This window comes from Carassius gibelio, chromosome B5, assembly GCF_023724105.1.
Source record: "Carassius gibelio isolate Cgi1373 ecotype wild population from Czech Republic chromosome B5, carGib1.2-hapl.c, whole genome shotgun sequence".
Classification (NCBI taxonomy): domain Eukaryota; kingdom Metazoa; phylum Chordata; class Actinopteri; order Cypriniformes; family Cyprinidae; genus Carassius; species Carassius gibelio.
In genome coordinates, this window is record NC_068400.1 from 36,451,959 (window position 1) to 36,474,126 (window position 22,168).

At 39.1% G+C, this 22,168-nt stretch overlaps 2 protein-coding genes across 2 annotated transcripts; one reads left to right on the forward strand and one right to left on the reverse strand.

The window, feature by feature from the left end:
* Positions 1 to 870: 870 nt before the first annotated feature.
* Positions 871 to 21,687, forward strand: LOC127958021 (vacuolar protein sorting-associated protein 37B). The gene is made up of 4 exons (XM_052556803.1): positions 871 to 1,092; positions 4,675 to 4,846; positions 18,931 to 19,013; positions 19,143 to 21,687. Exons 1-4 carry the CDS (start codon positions 988 to 990, stop codon positions 19,650 to 19,652), a joined length of 870 nt encoding a protein of 289 aa, XP_052412763.1. The 5' UTR covers positions 871 to 987; the 3' UTR covers positions 19,653 to 21,687.
* LOC127958022 (uncharacterized) lies at positions 11,490 to 12,377 on the reverse strand. The gene is made up of 2 exons (XM_052556804.1): positions 11,955 to 12,377; positions 11,490 to 11,876 (listed from the first exon to the last, which is right to left on the reverse strand). Exons 1-2 carry the CDS (start codon positions 12,375 to 12,377, stop codon positions 11,490 to 11,492), a joined length of 810 nt encoding a protein of 269 aa, XP_052412764.1.
* Positions 21,688 to 22,168: the final 481 nt, after the last annotated feature.

Below are 22,168 nucleotides of genomic sequence, written 5' to 3' on the forward strand. Positions count from 1 at the left end.
GTAGATAGTCATGGAGTACCTTGATTTATATATTCAAATTATATATACATACATATATGTATATGTATATGTGTGTGTGTGTGCGTCGTGTGTGTAACAAATTGTCACCAGTCTCTGAACGTCACCAATAATATTTTGAACATTCCCTTGGCCCCTACGAAAATTTACCATGGTTCTGCTACAGTAACTATAGTAAAACTATGGTGTTTTTATAATTACAGCTCACAGTAATTAATATGCCAACAAATATTTTTACTACAATAAATCCATGGTTACTTTTTGCAAGGAAGGAACTATACAGGTTCTAAAGAACTTGCCCAAAAACACTTGTTACTTTCTGTTATTTGTTTTCTGAACTGCACTACTGAAAACGTCTCCGGTTACTATCGTAACCTCGGTTCCCTGAGAGGCGGGAACGAGACATTACGTCAGCTAAGATGTATATGGGAACTCTTCCCTTCTCCACTTTCCCTGAAATCTTATTGGCTAACGCCAGCTGGGGACAGCTGGCCAATTGACGCGAAGCATGCAAATACTGGCGGGTCAGCGGGCAGTATAAAAAACTTTGTAGGTCACATGATCAACATAGCGGATGATGATATACAATTTGGATTCATACTTCGTACATACGCATTTAGGCTGTAGAGTATAAACTCTTTTAGCGTTAGTACTTATTGAAATTAAGTGCCTAATTAAAGGGTATGCGGTTTCGAACGCATCCCGACAAAATCTCGTTTTGAGGTCTCGCGTGGTTCTGTGTGATTTGAACAACTTCAAGTTACGCCTCCTACTTCAAGTTACGCCCACTTCAAGTTACGCCCCCGTCTTGCAGTCTGCAGACAGACCCTTATCGGTGTAGTTCCTCCCCGACACGTGTCGCCCCGCCCCATCATCGTCCAGACTGCACTCTGGGGTTACTCGCTTTTCCTGGTCAGACCGCGATCTACAGACACATTTCAAAGTGTGACAGATAACGCGGTGCCAGACATGGCTGCCTTTGAGAATAAGTTGAGATCTTATACCTTAACTCAGTTAAACGAACTGCTCGAAGATGACGAAAAACTCAACAAATTTATCGACGACTCGGAAGAGGTAAGTTTCTTTTACTCGTGAAGAGAGTGGCGAAGTTACCGTGTCGAGTTAATGTGTATTTGAAACAGCACCATTTTATACAGAGGGAACGTAGGCCGTGTTTATTTTTATTCTTTAAAATAGTTTGTTTTACCATTACGAGGTAATTGACTTTTTGGGGGGAATTGTCTTAAACGTTTCTGCGTGCCAGTTTGGTTTGTTTTATGACGTCGCGGAATGACTAACGTTAAGTGATGTCATTCGTTAACCGACCGTGTAAAATATTGCCCATGACTTGGGAATATTCATTTCCTCTATAGAATTTGTTTTGTTTGTATTTCACCCATCAGTGAAGCAAGTCATTTTCTCGTGATCATGTTTTGTAGAAAGTAACACGTTGGACGTTGTATTTTCTATTTTCTTTAGTGATGTATTTTTTGTAGAGCTTCACTTTTTTGTCACTTGTAAAAACATATCTTTTGACATGTGTAGGATGAAACCCTGGGAATCAGAGCATGAGTCTTTTTATACACATTTTAATGCCAAGCACTAGTAATGCTTACAGTAAACATTTATTGATAGTTTCCATAATACATTTTACATTTAAAAGAAACGTATTATTTTTTTTTTTTAGTATTTCAGTATATTTGTGTACTATTTTTTTTTTATTAAAACAGAACTTTGACAGATTATTTTTGGCCATTTGATTTTTTGAATTTTTTTTTTTATTAAAGTTTCATATGAATTATAATTGCCGATGCATGACCATAAATGCATTCACATCTCATGAGACCACAAACTGAGATTTGCCAATGCACACAATATCAGTACCGCTCAGTTGTGTTTGCATAATGTCAAATAAATAATACTCTGCTCTTGTTCACAGTTCTGAGTTGATTTGACCTCCAAATTCATGGAAAGATGTTAACCTTGTATCAGTATGTGTCAGAAGAGCATGTTTAATCTGGCAGCAGGTGATTTTTATTTACCAAGGCAAAAAAAAAAAATTTATACAAGAGGATTTTTTTTAACTGCTTATCTGTTGCCGTTTAAATAATCATCTTTCTCAAACATATGCATTCTTAAAACTTGGCTTTCACTGAAATTGGTGACTAAAAGAAATGTTTTTTTGGTGGCATGGTGCCCTAGAAGCCATATACAGTAACATTTCATATAGACTGTAATTATCTGCCACATAAAAACAATAGTTGCGGACTCGTACACTGGTCAACATGTGTTTTAGAAGGCTATGTGCATGTATGAGGTATTTGAGATTCACGTGAAAGCTCTCACATCGTCCTGTTATGCGCTGACACATGATCTGTAAACAGAAACTGCAGAAGTGTACCTGTTTGAAAGGGAGGAGTCTGGACAGTTAAACACTGTTAAATGTTCCTCATCATGGCAGTCACAGGGTTGTGCGTCACTAGAAGTGGCATGTTGCAATGTATTGTGTTTTTTTTTTTTTTTTTTTTTTTTTTTTTTTTTTTTTATGAGGTTCTTGGAAATGGGATGTGCTTCCTGAAGACAGTTTTTGTGATGTGTTTCTCTGCGTTGTGTACGGCTGGAACCCTTTACAATTGGGACTGTAATGTTGTGCCTCTGTTGCAGCGGTTAAGTACATTGTGATCGTCCAGTACAAGGATAGGCTTAAGGTGGGGTGACCTATATATCAAAGGATAGCTGATTCAAATCAGTTTGATTATAATCAGTGATAGTCTCTACACTGGATGCGGCACATCATGACAGCACAAATCCCTTACAGTAAACTGCTGTGTTCTATTTATGACGTGCTGAGTGACACAAATCATAGCGCAACTTCGTGATGTCTATCAGCCACTGGCGATGGACGATGGCAACGTCTATTGGCCCAACCCTAATCCCTACCAAATAGGCGACTATGACTGAAACTACCTGAAAGATCTCCATGCCTCTAACTGAACACCTTTGGGATGAATTGAACTGTGAACCAGATCATCCCATCGACCATATGGCCTGACTTCACTTCTCTATTGTGTCTGAGTGGGAGAAAATCCCTCCAACTTTGTTTTAACATCTACTGGAACATCTACCAGCGAGTGGGAGTTTTTATAGCAGCAAAGGGAGGACCAACTCCCTATTAATGCTTGTTTTACATTTAAATGATTACATATGAGTGTGGTGTTAAAGTTTCTGCCTCTTTTTGGTTTTGTGGTGTTTTTTGATTGCATGCTTTTAACTTTTGTAATTATATTGGGTACAAGACCAGAAATGGTCAATGATCATTTACAAAACCTTGTTACTTTGGCATTTGAAAGGCTCAGTTTTGGAGCCCCCCACACACGTATATGCTGCCCTTTAGTAATTATGAAAGTAATGTACATGGGTTATATGTTTAACTTTAACTTTACACTGCCCTCATACCATGTTGTTCAGGCTTAGAAATGTACCTGACAGTTAAGCAGCTGCAACATGACACTGTGGGACATTATAAAAACTGTCATGTGAAAACATTTAAGGCTTGTTCACACTGGGGCATATATCAAGCATGATTATCGCCGACATTTAATGCCTTGTGACTAAACAAATGGCACCAATGTGAGTGACACACCGATGCACAAAACGCATAAAAAAATAAATAAGATCTGCTGGTCTCATTTGTGTTTGAACACAAAGGGCTTTATGACAAACATGAAAGCGACTACAAAAATCTCGATAAGAGGGAGTTGTTATAGAGAGGAATTGCAGATCAAATAGGATTCGATCGATGTGTACTGGGGTATTTCTGTTTTTCATTAAGATCCATCTAATGTTAGGGAGTGAGTTTGCACGTTCACTCGGCAAAAATTGCTTGGGTATGAACTAAAAAAAATTCCCAGGGAACACATGATATGTAAAAATTGATAGCCTGATTGCACTGCTAGTCGCTTTGGATAAAAGCGTCTCCTAAATGCATACATTTTAATTTTAATTTAATGTCCTGGTTTGTACGAAGCTTTACTCTTGTGACAGATATTGTAGTGATTCTGCAACTTTTCTTTTTCTTTCACATGTTCATCATAACTGCATTTATTTAAACAAAAAATACAGTGAAATCAGAAATATTTTGAAATTTTATTAATATGTAAAATAACTGTTATCTATTAGATTTTTTTAAGTGTCATTTATTTCTGTGATGTTAAAGTGTCACATGATCATCCAGAAACTATTCTAATATACTGATCTGCTGCTCAACAAACTTGTTTTATTATTGTATTATGTATTGTTTTAGAAACTAAGATAGTATAATTTTTTTTCAAGATTCTTTGATGTATAAAAAGTGCAAAACAACAGCATTTATTTGAAATAGAAAGCTTTTGTAACAATGTTGAAACTTAATATTTTTGTAGAAGCGGTGATCTTTTTTTTTCAGGATTCTTTGATGAATATAACATTCGAAAGAACAGCATGTATTTGAAATATATATTTTTGTAACAATGTAAAAGTATTTACTGTAACTTTTATCAATATGTCCTTGCTGAAAAAAAACATCTTACTGATTCAAAACTTTTTATTGGTAGTATATGTTGAAATGTATATGTACTCATTGTTTACGGAGTTAACATGTTCCTTGTGTTTTCTCAGATTAAAGGACTACAGCAGAACAAGGAGATGACCCTGGCTAGTAACCGTCTTCTGGCTGAGCAGAACCTTAAACTGCAGCCCAGACTTGACCACCAAAAGAATGAACTGACCGGTCGGTACCGGAGCCTACAGGAACAGTTTGAGGCGTATCAGCTGCGAAAGTCTACTCTAGGTAAAATACTGGGAATAAAATGTAACATGTAGCCTTTCTGTGTAGCATATGTCTCTTACAATTACAAACTTGTTTTGTATATTGAGGTTATGTCCTTTATGGACCTGGAACTATTTCTACAATATGTAATTTTGAAAAGCTACAGTGAAAACTGTGTGAAGCGTCCCTCTACTTGTTTATATTGCTGTGGCATGTGAACATATGAACTTAGTCATCTTTTCCAGCTATAAGATAACCCCCTGAAGGGCCTGTTTTTCAGGTTTTACTTGTAATTTTCACAAATTCTTAGGCTTTGTGCACTACTGTATGCACCACTTCCCCTGTATGTCTTTTCCTCATGGAAACAGTGGGCAGAACTAAATGGTAGCAGATGACTGTCACAGCTGAGAAGGATCTGTGACTTTAAATGAACAGGGAATGGTATTCAGTGTCTCTCAATGCTCCTCTACACTGTGTGTGTGCTGATCATGAATAAAACGCTGTCACTGATTACTCACTGATGACGCAGTGGTTACTTGGAAGCTGATTCCAAACAGCGGACTAACACACGTTTCATTTGACCTTCATCTGTACACTCAATGTCATCTGGCTTTGGTTTGGACTTATGGTGTATACTAGAATTAAAGTAGATGTTTTAAACCTTGCCATCTCCCACTCTCTCTGAGCTGGATCTAGTATTGGATCTGTGGTGTAGAACAGGACTTGGGTTATAAATTGATGATTCATTGTGTATTGTTTAAAATGTGATGTCATTTTTTATTTATTTTTAAATGAGCTTTTGTGCCATTTTAGGTTTTGTGACTAGTTTTGCAGTACACTTCTGTTCAAGTGTGGCATCAGTACATTTTTTAAAAAATATTTTATTCAGAAAGAATGCATAATATTGATAAAAAAAAAATTGTAATTGAATTTATTTTTTCATTTGTATTAATATTTAACAATATTACTGTATTTTGATCACTTAAATTTGTTATTGGTAAACAATACTTTTTTTCAAAAGCATTTAATATATATATTATTGCTGCCTTACTTTCGAAAGATAGCATATATTTCATGAAGTTTCAGTAAAATATTTCTTATAAAGTAAATGTTCGTTAATATTTATTGTTATTTTGAAATATACATGGAAATAATTCAAAAGCATTCTTTCTTAAATTATAATTCATGTATGCAGTTAAAAATCACCCATACTCAATATTTTAATTATAAAAACATAAATATCAAGATGTATATGAAATATTGTAAAAAGGCTAAAGAATGTATTTATATTTAGTAGGGCTGCCATGATATTAGATTTATCGTGATATCTATAGAAACCTTGGGGGGTGGGGGGAATATACAAGTCGAATGATTTTTTTACTTTGTTTGAGTTTTTCTTTTTCACCCAACAAACATAAGGATACTGATAAACGCAGGGCACAAGACTCTGGCTTTCTCTGTCTTCTTTGAAGCTCCTATGAAATAACAAGAGAGAAAATACTTTCAAGTTCAACAGTATGATGAATAAATATTAATGGTAACGCTTTACAATAAGATGGCATTTGTTAACATTAATGTATTAACTAACATGAATGAAAAATGAACCATACGTTTATTACACAATTTATTCATCTTTATTAATGTTAATACAAATTGAGTCATTCATTGTTCATGGACAAAGTTTCAAAAATTAAGTTGTACGTTTGAAGGAGTATTTTTGTTCCAAAAAAACCTCTTCCGGTTTGTCACAAGTTTCAGAAAGTTTTTTTAAAGTATGGCTCTGTGTGACGTTAGATGGAGCGAAATGTTTGTTTGTTCCTTGCATTTCGGATTGCACATCGTTTATTTCTTAAGGATAATGCAGTCCCAACGAAAAAGGGTCACGATCGTGTGTTGGAACCGCATGCGGTGAGTAAAACTGCTTCAAATATCTCTGTGTTGTTAGCTATTAGCGCGTAAGCACATCAAGTAAACAACATGCGATGTTGTCATCAAACTACACTTTCCACATGTACAGCTTAAAAAAAAAAAAACACATAAAGTGGAACTTAGTCATTTACCAAAACCGCTAAGCAAATATATACAGTTTCAGTACATACCACTTAGAGACGCCTTTGCTGATGCTGCTCTTGTTAAATTTCAGCCACTGGATCTGTGTCACAGCTTCCAAACGCTCTCAATGCAAAAGCCTACTGGCGCTCGTGATTCTTTAGCTCCGCCCACACGTCACGCCTCTAGGCGCTCGTGTTTTTCCGGGAAAAATTGGTACAGACTATCTTTCTCTTATAAATATAATAAAAATAAAGACTTTTTGGAGTTATGAAGGATGCAGTACTACTCTATAGGTACTCAAGATTAACAGGATATTGAGTGAAAACGAGCATTTCACCCCCCCTTTAAGTGCATGGCACTGCGATCAACTTAACATTATATAGAGTTTAATGTAGCAATGTGGTCGCTCTTTTTTTTTTTTTTTTTTTTTTTGAAGTTTTCATAGTTCAGTGGTGCCTGGGGCAAAAGAGGGGAGGGGAAGGAGGGGCAAGTTCATCAGGGAGTTCAGCTTCCTGACAGCCTGGTGGATGAAGCTGTCCTTCAGTCTGCTGGTCCTGGCCTGGAGATTCCGCAGTCTCCTCCCTGATGGCAGCAGGCTGAAGAAACTGTGTGACGGGTGGGTGGGATCACCTGCGATGCAGAGGGCTTTGCGAGTGAAACAGGTTCCGTAAATGTGCTGGAGGGAGGGGAGAGAGACACCAATGATCTTCTCAGCTGCTCTCACTATGTGTTGCAGAGTCTTCCGGCAGGACGCGTTGCAGGCGCCATACCACACAATGATGCAGCTTGACAGGATGCTCTCGATGGTGCCTCTGTAGAAGGTGTACATGATGGGGGGTGGGGCTCTGGCTCTCCTCAGTTTGCGGAGGAAGTAAAAACGCTGCTGTGATTTCTTAAGGCGGGCGTACACGGTGCGAATTCGGATGGTCGGAAGATAGTATGTCCAGGAACACGGCACGAGTGAGTTTATCTGAAAATCGTACGGACGAGATGATATACGACACAATTTTACAACCTGCGAATTCCAGAAGCAATCTCACAAAGTTGATAGACGCGTTCAATTCAATTCAATTCAATTCAAGTTTATTTGTATAGCGCTTTTTACAAAATAAATCATTACAAAGCAACTTTACAGAAAATTATGTTTCTACAATATTTAGTAGTAGCTAGTAGTTTGTGCACATTTGACAGGATTTTAGAAAAAATAATAATAATAATACAAGACGTAGTCAGCTAGACGATGAACTATCAATATTATTAATTAAGTTATTATATGATTCAGTCACACATTTAGCAATAATTGTTAGTTCTGTTTGTTGATTCAAGGTTAGCATCATCTGGGGTCCTCTGAGGCATCAGCATCATCTCTTCTCAGGTGTTCTGGATCCAGACTGGAGCTTGTTTAAATCCTAGTTACATCCCGTGGCGAAACATAGAAACAAAATACAGACATCATTAGCATAGCTGCTGATCCAACAAAGTAAAATTAGTTTAACCCAAGCTAATGAATAAAAATGCAACTTTGAACAGATGCAACTACACTCACAATTAAAAAGATACATTATTTGAATGCTTGGCGAAAGAGATGTGTTTTTAATCTAGATTTAAACAGAGAGAGTGTGTCTGAACCCTGAACATTATCAGGAAGGCTATTCCAGAGTTTGGGAGCCAAATGTGAGAAAGCTCTACCTCCTTTAGTGGACTTTGCTATCCTAGGAATGACCAAAAGTCCAGCGTTTTGTGACCTTAGGGTGCGTGATGGGTTGTAACGTGGTAGAAGGCTAGTTAGGTACGCTGGAGCTAAACCATTTAGGGCCTTATAGGTAAGTAATGATAATTTGTAACTGATACGGAACTTAATAGGTAGCCAGTGCAGAGACTGTAAAATTGGGGTAATATGATCATATTTTCTTGACCTCATAAGGACTCTAGCTGCTGCATTTTGGACTACCTGTAGCTTGTTTATTGAAGAAGCAGGACAACCACCTAGAAGTGCATTACAATAGTCCAGTCTAGAGGTCATGAATGCATGAACTAGCTTTTCTGCATCAGAAACAGATAACATGTTTCGTAGCTTGGCAATGTTTCTAAGATGGAAGAATGCAGTTTTTGTAACGTTGGAAATATGATTTTCAAAAGACAAATTGCTGTCTAATATAACACCCAGATTTCTGACTGTAGAGGAAGTAACAGTACATCCGTCTAGTTGCAGATTGTAATCTACAAGATTCTGTGTAGTGTTTTTTGGTCCAATAATTAGTATCTCTGTCTTATCCGAATTTAATTGGAGAAAATTGTGTGTCATCCAATCTTTTACATTTTTAACACACTCTGTTAGCTTAGATAATTGGGAAGTTTCATCTGGTCTCGTTGAGATATATAGCTGAGTATCATCAGCATAACAGTGGAACCTAATTCCGTATTTTCTAATAATATTTCCAAGGGGCAACATATATATTGAAAATAGAAGGGGACCTAGGACGGATCCTTGTGGCACTCCATATTTTACTGATGATAAATGAGATGACTCCCCATTTAAGTAAACAAAATGGTAGCGATCGGACAGGTAGGATCTAAACCATCTTAGAGCCTGCCCTTGAATACCTGTATAGTTTTGTAATCGATCTATGAGTATGTCATGATCTATGGTGTCGAACGCAGCACTAAGATCAAGTAAGACTAGAAATGAGATGCAGCCTTGGTCTGACGCAAGGAGCAGGTCATTTGTAATTTTAACAAGTGCAGTTTCTGTGCTATGGTGGGGCCTAAAACCTGACTGAAATTCTTCATACATATCATTTTTATGCAGGAAGGTGCTCAATTGAGCAGACACAACTTTCTCTAAAATTTAAGACATAAATGGAAGATTTGAGATAGGCCTATAATTTGCCAGTACACTAGGATCTAGTTTTGGTTTCTTAATAAGAGGCTTGATAACCGCCAGCTTGAATGGTTTTGGGACGTGTCCTAAAGTTAACGACGAGTTTATGATATTGAGAAGCGTTTCTTCTGCTACAGGTAACAGCTCTTTCAGTAATTTTGAGGGTACAGGATCTAATAAACATGTTGTTGGTTTAGATACAGTGATAAGTTTATTTAGCTCTTCCTGTCCTATGGTTGTAAAGCACTGCAGTTTATCTTTGGGTGCGATGGATGAAACTGAAGTGTTAGATGTTGTAGAATCTACATTCGCTATTGTATTTCTAATGTTATCTATTTTATCAGTGAAGAAATTCATAAAGTCATTACTATTTAACGTTGGTGGAATATTTGAATCAGGTGGCATCTGGTAATTTGTTAACTTAGCCACTGTGCTAAATAAAAACCTAGGATTGTTTTGGTTATTTTCAATGAGTTTGTGTATATGCTCTGCCCTAGCAGTTTTTAGAGCCTGTCTATAGCTGGACATACTGTTTTTCCATGCAATTCTAAAAACTTCTAAGTTAGTTTTTCTCCATTTGCGTTCAAGACTACGAGTTAATTTCTTGAGAGAGTGAGTATTACTGTTATACCATGGTACAGTACGTTTTTCTCTAACTTTTTTCAATTTGATTGGGGCAACAGCTTCTAATGTATTAGAGAAAATAGTGCCCATGTTGTCAGTAATTTTGTCTAATTCGTGTGTATTTTTGGGTACAATTAGCAGTTGAGATAGATCAGGCAGGTTATTTGCGAATCTTTCTTTGGTGGCTGGAACAATAGTTCTGCCCAGACGGTAACGCTGCGACATATAGTTAATATCAGTTATACGCAGCATGCACGATACAAGGAAATGGTCTGTAATATCATCACTTTGAGGTACAATATCTATAGCAGTAAGATCGATTCCATGCAATATAATTAAATCTAGTGTATGATTAAAACGATGAGTGGGCCCGGTGACATTTTGCTTGACTCCAAAGGAGTTTATTAGGTCAGTAAACGCAAGTCCTAATGTATCATTTGCATTATCAACGTGAATATTAAAATCTCCCATGATTAGCGCCTTATCAACTGTAACTAGAAGGTCTGAGAGGAAATCTGCAAATTCTTTCAGGAATTCTGTATACGGCCCTGGTGGTCTATACACAGTAGCCAGAGCAAGAGATACATTAGATTTCTTTTGCATGTCTGACAGAGTAACATTTAGCAGAAGTATTTCAAAAGAGTTAAACCTGTATCCTGTTTTCTGGGTAACATTGAGAATATCACTATATATTGTTGCAACACCCCCGCCACGACCAGTCTGACGGGGCTCATGCTTATAACAGTAGTTTGGTGGAATAGACTCATTTAGACCAAAATAATCATTTGGTTTTAGCCAGGTTTCAGTCAAGCAGAGTAAATCAAAACTATTATCTGTGATCATTTCATTTACAATAACTGCTTTTGGTGCGAGTGATTTAATATTTATGAGCCCAAACTTTAAAAATTGTTTTTGTTCATTTACTTTACATTTTTCTGGTTTAATTGCGATAAGATTTTTTCTAGATCCTACATTATATTTATATTTTGACCTCACTATTCGGGGAACAGACACAGTCTTAATAGGTTTTACAGCGGAAGTACCTTTAGCATTTAAGCGGTTAGAACAAAACTCATCATAATGGTTATTTGAGAATTGTCTTACTAGTCACATGGAGCGAAGTGTCCTGGAGATGTTGTCAGAGAGAAGCTCCGCTCCAATTTTGCTGGGGTGTAATCCATCAGCGCGAAACAGCCTAGGACGCTCCCAGAAAAGATTCCAGTTATTAACAAATAGCAGTTTCTGTTCTTTACACCATGACAACAACCATTCATTTAAAGCAAAAAGTCTACTGAACCTTTCGTGTCCTTGTCGATACGTGGGCAGTGGTCCTGACACGACGATCGTAGCCGCGGGCGTCGTGCTGCGAACCGTCTCGATCAGGCTCCTGAAGTCCCTCTTCAGCGTCTCCGTCTGCCGCAGCGTGGTGTCGTTAACCCCGGCGTGAAGCACGACCGCTCTGGGGCTCTCGCCGTCCTTCAGGATCGCGGGTATCTGCGCAGAAACATCGAGAACACGAGCACCAGGCAAACAATGAGTGTGCACTTTACCTTCGGCTAACGTAGCACTTACGTGTCGGACGATGGAGTCTCCGATGATCACAGCGTCGCGTCCTGTCTCGCGGAGGGGAGCGAAGCGGTTCTGGATGGAGAGCTCGAAGGCAGGAGGGGGAGAAGTAGTCGCCCGGGACCCAGCTCGCGTCCTCAGCTGTGGATGCATCCAGGGTCCGTGGTGTCCCGGCGTCGCAGTGAAGGACATCTGGGAAGATCGCGTCCTGGGTGCACCGGGCCTGCGCAGAGAAACACACGGAGTAGACGTGGTGGGACTGTTAACAGCACGCTGTATACTTACCCCGGACTTGTGAGCGTCAGCCCGGGATGATTCCAGCGCGGCTCTCCACTCTCTCAGCTGGGCCTGCCTCTGTTCCAGGTCGCGAATCTGCTTCCCCACGGCCTCGAGCTCGAGCTGCACAGAGTGGAGACATTCATCCGCCATTAAAGCAAGTAACAGTGAGTACAGCAGTGGTAATGTGTGAGAATAGAGTATTAGCAATGTAAGCGCAGTTAGCAGCTAACACGCTTGCTGATGCTAACTGGCTAAAAGCTAATAGCGGACCCGGGAGATCAAAATAAAACTAGTGATAGCGAGGCGCTCTGATTGTTTTTGTTGTAGAATACAATAGAGGATATATTCACGCGTTATATAAACGGAAACAATGATGTATAAAATTGATTTTTAAGTTAAAAATAGTCAATGAAAAGAATATAGTGACGGAGCTCAAACGCAGTACAGCCGTCAACAGCAAAGGCGTTCGACTTGAAGCACCGCTGCACACACAGAAGGTATGACATTAAATTACCGCGAGAGCGCTAAGAGAGGACACATGTCCAATGCATTCGAATCGCTCTTGCGGTACTTTGATGTCATACAGGTGATCATTCTGTGCAGCGCTGCTTCAAGTGGAACGCGCCTAATATAACTGCTCTCCCTCTCTCATAACTGCATATTAAATATTGATACAAGCCGTGACTGTTTCCTACACGTACAGGTTATTTTTCAGCAATAGGAAACCGGGACGTTTGGTTACCCTGTGTGTGTGTGTGTGTGTGTTCTTGTATATGGTTTATAAATATCTGAAATAGGTATTACAATGTAAACATGGTATGTGAAGACAATTCCTGTGCCCTCGTAAACCAAATGGCTTTAAAAAATACTATACAGTGTTTAATATAAATTTTAGACATGCATTTTCCGTGATGGATAGAGGTAGTGTATGGGGATATACAGTATAGAATACCGTTATGTATATGGAGAGTCTCTGTAAACTGCATATGCGTGTGTGAGAGCGAGAGCGAGAGAGAACTAAAAAGGCATTGGAACACGTTGCTAGAAACATACAGCGATGTTTGTCCACATTCGCCGTGGCGCTGCCGTCTTCGTTCTTTTCTTCTGTGGTTTTCCTAGTTCATGATTGGTCAACGTCAGATAAATCAACAAATCGGCTCGTTCAACAGCACAAATGGCACGAATTCAAATCGATAACTCACAAACTTTTTAGACATGTTTAAAAATGATCGGGAGGTCGGGAAGTGCTCATAAGCCACTCTGCTCGGCTAGTAATTCATTGCAAATGATACGAGACACGACCATACGAGAATACGCGATTTCCACACGATTGAAAAAAAACACATGCAAACTCGTACGACAGCAAAAATCGCACCATGTACACCCGCCTTTAGCCAGTGCTAAGGTCTTGTCGGTCCAGGAGAGGTCCTCTGTGATGTGAACACCCAGGAACTTGCTGCTGTTCATCTTTCTGCACAGTCGCACCGTTGATGGTCAGAGAAGCGTGCTGAGTGTGCGCTCTCCTGAAGTCAACAACAATCTCCTTCATCTTTTCTACGTTCAGAGAGAGATTGTTGTCCCTACACCACCCAACCAGGCGGCTCACCTTGCTCCTGTAGTTTGTCTCATCTTTGTTGCTAATGAGACCCACCACAGTTGTGTCATCCGCAAACTTAATGAAGAGGTTGGAGTTGTGTGACGGTGTGCAGTCATGGCTCAGTAAAATGAAGAGGAGGTGGCTCAACACACATCCTAGGGGGGCCCCAGTGTTCAGTGTGATGGTGTTGAATGTGTTGCTGCCGACCTGACTGTCTGAGGTTTTCCAGTCAGAAAGTCCAACAGCAACTGACATATGAGTCCTTTTTGTCCAGATTTGTGAGTGCTGAGTGGACGGCAGTGGCGATGGCATCATTGGTCGACCGGTTGGGGTCCAGGGAGGTGGGGGGGGGTGGGGTCAGACTTGATGTGGTGCATGACTAGCCATTCAAAGCACTTCATGAGGGTGGGAGTAAGTGCAACAGGACGATAGTCATTGAAGCAGGATGGAGATGGCTCCTTCTGAACTGGAATGATGGTGGTTAAGTATATGGACACAGAAAACTGCTGTAAACCGGTTATAACGTTTCCCATTATATGTCTAGTAAAATAATGGCAACCTACTCTGACCAACACTGCTCTCCTCGGAGTAGCTGCAAGCGCTGTCGTCTTCTTGTGTGACAGGTGTCAGCGTTAAGGCACAATACTGCCACCTGGGAGCTCAACCAGGTACCGGTGATGGAGTATTTACATGTGGTGTTATCATAAGAGAACTGTTCATTTGAAATATTGCGGTTATTGCTAATGTCAGTATATCGTCACACACTTAATTAACACAATATCGATAATTGTTGCTTTGAATATCACAGTTATAACCAATACTGGTATATTGCGACACCCCTAAGATTTAGAATGTTCGGCAACCTAAATTATTCGACCGAATAAATAAAGAGGCCAAATATTATGTACAGAACAATGACTAACGCAATCAAATAGAGGCACGCACTAATGCAGCAAACATGTTGGCATGTTTCTGACAGTGCTGCACAAGCTCACGGCGCCAGGGTTCAAAGTCCAAAGCATTTTTTTATTTTTAAAGGCATATGACAATGTGATACGTGCGACAAACATTTTCCCAAATTCGTAATGAGAATCATTTATAAATTTGCATGTTGTGTGTAAACAAAAAGAAGCACTGAGATCTTCCTTCCTATTTTGGCGGGTTTCTGCCAAAATAAAAGCTGAGAAAAAGCAACAGCTCCATCAACATTCATAAATGATAGTATTGTAATTTTACTGTTCTGTAAAATAATAAAAAAAAAACATAATAATGATAATAATAATTACCCTACAACAGCTCTATTAATGCATTCATTATAACACTTCAAATTGGGATCTATAATATATTCTAATAGGGCTGGGCGATATGGCCTAAAAATAAAATCTCCGATTTTTTTTTTTTTATTCGATTTCCGATTTTTTTTCGATTTTTTTTTCCCCCTACTTAAGGAAAGCAATAAGTACAAACAGCAGACAACTTAAAACAAATTTTGCTTTTATTTAATCAAAAGTAGGGCTGCTCCGATCGTTAATGCGCATCTCGTCAGTAAAGCCGGTTCTCTAATCAGCGGTTAATTCCATCAGGTGCGTGATTTCACATCGAGCAGCTGTTACTACACAGAGCCGTTTGTTAACTGAGGAGATGCGCAAATAAACGCTGAAAATGAAGTGGATTTGTGCATCTTCTCAGTTATGGCTCCTTGTAGTAACAGCTGCTCGATGTGAAATCCCGCACCTGAGGGAATTTACCGCTGATCAGAAAACCGGCTTTACTGACGAGATGCGCATTAACGATCGGCCGATCGTGATCGGAGCAGCCCTAATCAAAAGCAAGACAAATGTAACCCCCATTTCCATATTCGGCTGGTGCCTGCTGCTTTTGATTGCGATGGGCTTTAGGCAGCGTGGGGTCTCTTGCTCCACGTCTGTTGCAGCAAACCCATACCAGTTCCAAACAACAGATGATTTTATTCCTTTCTTGGGAACAAACTTCCAACTCTCACCGGTAGCCATGTTGTCGCTTGCTGTTTCGTGTGTGCTATGATGTTGTTGTTGTTGCTTGCCATACTGCCATGTGAAACTAACGCTACGGAAGCTACGGGGAGCCAAAAATGCGCCATTACACAAAAACTTGATTTACTTATTTTTTAAATCGCCTGTAACAAAAAATATGAATTAATTCATTCAATCGATTTTTCGCCCAGGTCTATATTCTAATCTTTTAAAAGCAGTCTCTTCTGCTCAGCAAGGCTGCCTTTATTTGTACAGTAAAAAATTCAAAATGTCCAAAAAATATTATTTGAAGTTAAAACTATGCTTTTATTAAGTTCAATTGTGCTTTGTTGGCATAATGTCAGCTAGAATATAAAAAAAAAATGTTCAGTGTTAAGTAAATATGTTTAAAAAAATATTATGTTTTATTTGAGAAGCAGAACAAAACAGTTAAAAGCACATTTTGGCCATTTAATTTATGCAATGGGGGAGGGGTGGGCAAAAATAGGCCTACATGGGGGAAAATGCGTGTTTAGTATTCGGCCTTTGTTCCCAGTGTTTCATATTGTTTGGCCAAGAATTTCATTTCCGTGCATCCCTATTATGATGAGTTTTCATGTGAAACTTTCTTTTGTTTACATGCATGTTTCACTTTTCACTTCCAGCCCTTCACATCAGAGCCCCCAATCCCCACCACCCCACCACCACCACCTTGAGGTATAGTTCCTGTTTTTGTATAGAGGAAATAAACCTGATGAGCTGAAAAGAATAATAGTGGCTTTGGTGAAATGTAGGTTACCCACTTTCCCAGGCTGGGGTGGTTATCTGTCCCAGATAAGGATTTACTGGATCTGAGCAGCAGTAGCAGCCAAAGCAGCAGTGCTAGTGCATCTGGACAGGCTGGCCAGTCAGTCGTTCACTTGACCCAGATAAACAAAAGCCCTAGTCTTCAGGCTAAATTGTGTGGTGAGGATCCTGTGTGTGCATTAACCCACCGCCACCCCCATTCCCAAAGCTGAGCCATAACAACAGAGCAGCTCCCTGGGGGTGTTTCAGCATGACGGCCCATTCTGATGCTGCTGTGGAGCTGATCTCAACAGTAACAGTGTGGCTTTGTGCCCTGAGCAATGTCTTGGAGAGGGGGAAGGAGTATGCCCACACACAAACACGAACACACACATTCAGTATTTTCTCTCTTTGTCTGCTCTGTCACACACTTGCATAAAGCACAAAGTAAGCTGAGCTGGCTGTAGACCGATAGCAGTCTCATGATCGGCAGGATGTTTGCAATGAAATGCAAGCAATGCATTTTGGGTTACAGTATTTCAAGCATTGTGCTTTGTTGTGTAATGTTTCTTTAGGCAAATAAAATGGGTCATTTGGGTATTTCGAATGTTTTCGAATTTGCATATTGTGTTCATTTGTAGTATGGTAGTATGTGTATGTGCACTGCACCCAAAGGCTGATTGGGAATGGAAGTCAAGAATGGGCAAAATTGATGAGTCATTCTACACAAAAATGGTTTTATTCTGGGCAGAAGTTTTATTTGCTCTACACTTTACATAAGGTAAGTTAAAAATTAATGAAGTGGGCACTTGTTAACTTGGAAAAACAGATGTCATTCAGGCGGCCACATCTTTCTGTCTCTAATGAGCCCAAATGTCACAACTTGTTTCATCCGGAGTTTAATGCATTGTTACTTTATCCCGCATTAATAGCATATTAGTGATTGGGTTAGTGTATTAAACACAAACCTTTATTTAAAAGGCCCTGCCCTTCCTTTCTTTCCTGCTCCATTTCGATTTGTCTCATAAGAGGAACCGTTTTTAGGTCAGTCTCGATTTGTTGTTGAAGCATGTATATCTGTAGTCAAAGTATGCTGATTTGTACAGTTGATGTCTGACTGTGACTGATTATATTGTATTATATGTGCAAACAAAACAAGTTGGCGAAGACTTATTACCTGGCTAAGTGGCTTTACTTACTGTAGAGTTAACAAAAGTTATGAATATTGTAATGTTTGAAGCAGTGCTGAAAAGAGGCTAGGCTAAATAATAATAATAATAATAATATTATGAATTGCAGTGAATTAGCAGTATATTAGACTTTTTCAGAAAAAGCAATGAGTCAATCATAGCCTGTCATTCAAAAGAGGACAGCAAAAAGGCATTGGTAAATGACAGTTTTTATTTGACTAGTAAAGAAACACAGCATTACTCAGAGTTGAGTGTTGTAGTTATTAATAATGTGATAAACATGGCAAGAGCAGCCTGTTAAGTGGTTGGACGACATTTAGAATTATAGACGGTCTAATACAACAACAGCAAAACATTCCTGTGCCAGGAAAATAAATGTAAATAGATGTAAATCAGTGAAGAGCGCTAGACTGATATGGAATGGCATATTCCAAGCCGTCAAAATGCCGTTTGAGATGTCCGACAGCTTTAATCTATTATTTAATCAAAATAACAATTAAATTGTATTTATTTATGTATTCCATTATATGTATGCAACATTGGTTTCTGATTTCAAATCTTTTTTTTTTCTCAAATTAATTTTCCTCATCTCTTGATCATGAATTGCTGTTGTGTAATTTAAGCATATTAATACATTAAATACATTTCTGACGCAAATGTCTGTTGACCTCTGAGAATTTCTGACAGGCGTGTCCAGTTGTACTGTGAAATCTGAAGCCATGGCTCCTGAACTCAATGGTGAAACACACCCTGTTGTTGCCTTAGCAAGTTTACTGAAGGCAAGCACACCAAGTTGGCAGATTTATATTGCTGCCTTTGATGTTGCACAATGGCTAAAGCCAAAAGGTGCTGTTTTTCTTTACCCCTAACATGTTTCATTAACTTTTCCGGCAAATTTTCTAAATTCCTACATTATCATTTCAGTATCAGATTTTATATTATTTACATGTACAGTAGTGCATTTGGCAGACCATTTTATCTAAAGCGACTTGCGTTGAATTATTTGGGAACTGAAACCATGACCTTGGCTTTGCCAGCACCATCCTTTACTACTTCAATTGGATGGCAGTATTTTACTGTCACAATTTTTCAAACATCTTAATTATAACACATTCTGCTTTCCTTTTTTTCCCTCACAGATGACCGATCTGGAAACACTTCCTTGGACACACTCCTCGCACTCCTTCAAGCAGAAGGTGCCAAAATCGAGGAAGAAACTGAGGTACATCCATAACCACGCAGCTTAAACCGCCTTTAAAAAGTTGCATTATATATCCGCTTGGGATTGTTCATCATCTGATGGACTCATTAGTCAATGATCATGCTATTATTTCTCTCTTTTTCAAATCAGAACATGGCTGATTCGCTCCTTGATGGCGTGACCCCCCTCGACACCTTCATCGATGAGTATCAGAGTAAGAGGAAGCTGGCTCACATGCGGAGAGTCAAGATAGAGAAGCTTGAGGAAATGGTGCTGAAGGGACACCACATGGCTCCAGCTGCACCTCAGCCCTCTTGTACTCAGGACCTTCCCTCCAGGCCAGCCGCTCTCCATAGAGAGGTCAATGGTTCTCCCATGCAGATGCCCCGGCGGGCTCCTCCTCTTCCACCTGTTAAAGTCACCCAAACTCCTCCTGCTCTGCCCACCGCAGCCGTCTCCTACCCTCCTACATCTCCATTCGCTGCGGCCTCTCCATTCACTCCCACTACTCCATACCCCCCTATTCCCCCTAGAGTGGGAAACATGCCACCCACTCTTAATCAGGGATACCCCAGCATGTACATGCAGCAATACGCCCCACCTTTGCCCCAGAGACCCCCCCCACGCATGGCACCCCAGCCAGGCTTCATTATGCAGTGATCATGAAACATTACGGTCTATGGAGAAAAAAATGATATGTACACTGGTCATTCATTCAAGCCTTTTGTAGATCCTTCAAGCTGCATGTTATAAAATATTGTACGCCAAGATGGAGTCTTGTCAAGTGTAAAATTAACAAGACTTTTCTGCAATCAAAGCGGCATCTGCAACAGGATCTTCAGTTTGCACTTTAGACTACTTTTGTATTTGATCAGTCATGGCTGGTTATGGAGTCATGCTGTTCCCGTTCTGACCTTCTCAGTAGCCTTAGATCAAGTAAAAATAATTCACACGGACCTCAGGGGCCCCCATACACAATGAAGATATCAAAGTTCAAGAAAAGGTGTTCTGTTGGCCATCTAGACAGATATGAAGAGCTACGATTTGATGTTTTAATTTGAGTTGTCAAGTTCATGCTAATATGTTGGTTCAACCACTTTGATATCTTAAAATTTAATTTCATATCTGAAAAAAGCTGCTTTAACAAAACAGTAAAGCCTATGCAATCAGACTGAGACCGAATTGTGCCGAGTTTTTTAGGGGGGGGAAGAAACAACCATTTTTGCTCTTCAGGTTTTTTTCGGACCTGCAGCCAAAGATGCTATTTGTTTTTCCAGTGGATCCAGTTTTGTGCTGTAGCAGAAAAACTGGGAGATTTAATACAAATCTGAGTTAAATGTGGGTGAAGTTATTTGGTACTGTTGTGGTGGATGAGATTGGGAGATCAGAGCTACCGCTACAATGGAGAGAGCCTTATGTCTCAGATACAAGCAAATTCGCGCTGGAAGGAGCTTCTTAGCTAGAATTCGAAAGGAGTGTGAGTGAACTGTAGTATGTGTGGAGAAAAGTGTTAAAAAGATTAGTTTTTTTAGGCTTAAGTGCAAACATTTGCACTAGCACTGTCATTACCAAGCATACTTAAACTAATGCTGATGCATAATTTACAATTTTAAGGTTTGTAACTAACACCATAATCCTCCTCTTGTTTAGTTTTGCCATCTCATGTTCATCGGAAATGTACTTCCTTTCCATAAGCCCCACATTTTAATTGATATTTAATATAATCAAACTAATACAGCCATACTATTTAACTTAGGAATTCAGTGGCAAAATTGGACTTACCTCCACCATCAGGTCTGTTACATATCATATCTTGTTTTCTCTAATTAATATGTAGTGTAACCTTCATTCATGCCTTTTGTTTTCACCCTGGATCTGTTTTCAGTATGTATGTTATGGTCTCTTCAGGTGTTTGCCGCTGAAATAGCCACTTTGTGCCTATGCTGGGTATTAAGATGAAGACTTGTTCACTGTGGTGAGGTGTGTGTGTGTTCTTCGTATTCCTCCTTGCCTTCCCGTTCTAAAACTGATTTCTATAGCAATTAGAAATGTATTTTTCAATAAATATTCAGTTTAGTGTTTACACAGGTACATCTTTACAAGTGCTCTTTACTTAATTATCTATTTATGTTTTAACAGTTAGAGCCATAATTACGTTGCCTTAGATTCAGGAAGTTGACATGATAGAAATGTTTAGATGACGCACTAACTTTAATCACTGGTGCTACTACATTCATTAAATGAGCTGAACCAAGATGTTAGTATGCAGGCTCTGTCTGAATTAGATCGCTCCGTGTTTGTCAGACTTGGGTTGGGTGTCTATTTCATGTTGATGCTGATGGAGGTAGAATTATCTGGGTTCCTCATGAATCAGGCTGCATTATGTCTAGACATTGGCAAACTACCTGTGAAAACCATTGTATACTATGACAGGATTGCCAACCATCTGGAAAAACCAGCTTCCACCCCTGAAAACTGTTTGTTTGTTTGTTTGTTTGTGTGTATAAAAATGGTCTTTCTTTGTCTTAAAAACATAATAATGATCACTAGGTTTGTAAAAGATAACTTGGCTGTATGCTTTCCTAATGTAAAATATGCAGACTTAGTGCTAGGTAATGTCTGTTCAAAGTGGTAGACATGGTAAATGGAACGGACATCTCTATTTTAAAGATAAATAAATTATATCCCAATACTTTTCTTTGAGTTTGACCTTTTCATGTCTTTCATTCAGGAATGAGGCTTATGGTCGTTTTAATTACTGAAGATAAAAATATTGCTCTTTGTATAAACCCAATAGGCTCTAACAAAGAATTTGCCTCCCCCTGGTGGATGCAAGTATGAGTACACAGTCATGTCATACTCAACATTTTGAATTTGTGCTGTAGTTATGACAAAGATGCTTGTGTGCTGAGGCCCCATGTTGAGCAACTTTTTCCACCTCATTTTGCAGTTGAAGCTTTCCGTTTTATGAATATTTGAATGCTCTTAGGATAGAGGAAAAATAGCAGTGATGTGATATATATTCATGCTGTTTGCACACATTGAGAGTATAAAATCATAATTAATTGATTATACAATTTTTTATTATACAAGTGTTTATACAGTAAATGTAGTGGGTTATGCACTATATTTAGTAACCACTATGCATATACAGTTGGTTAAACTGTTGGTAGCCA

Coding starts and splice junctions, on each gene's coding strand:
- LOC127958021 (XM_052556803.1), top strand. CDS start 988: ATGGCTGCCTTTGAGAATAAGTTGAGATCTTATACCTTAACTCAGTTA. Junction 1,093..4,674: donor TTATCGACGACTCGGAAGAG/GTAAGTTTCTTT, acceptor GTGTTTTCTCAG/ATTAAAGGACTACAGCAGAA. Junction 4,847..18,930: donor GCTGCGAAAGTCTACTCTAG/GTAAAATACTGG, acceptor TTTCCCTCACAG/ATGACCGATCTGGAAACACT.
- LOC127958022 (XM_052556804.1), bottom strand. CDS start 12,377: ATGGCGGATGAATGTCTCCACTCTGTGCAGCTCGAGCTCGAGGCCGTG. Junction 11,877..11,954: donor GAGACTCCATCGTCCGACAC/GTAAGTGCTACG, acceptor GTTTCTGCGCAG/ATACCCGCGATCCTGAAGGA.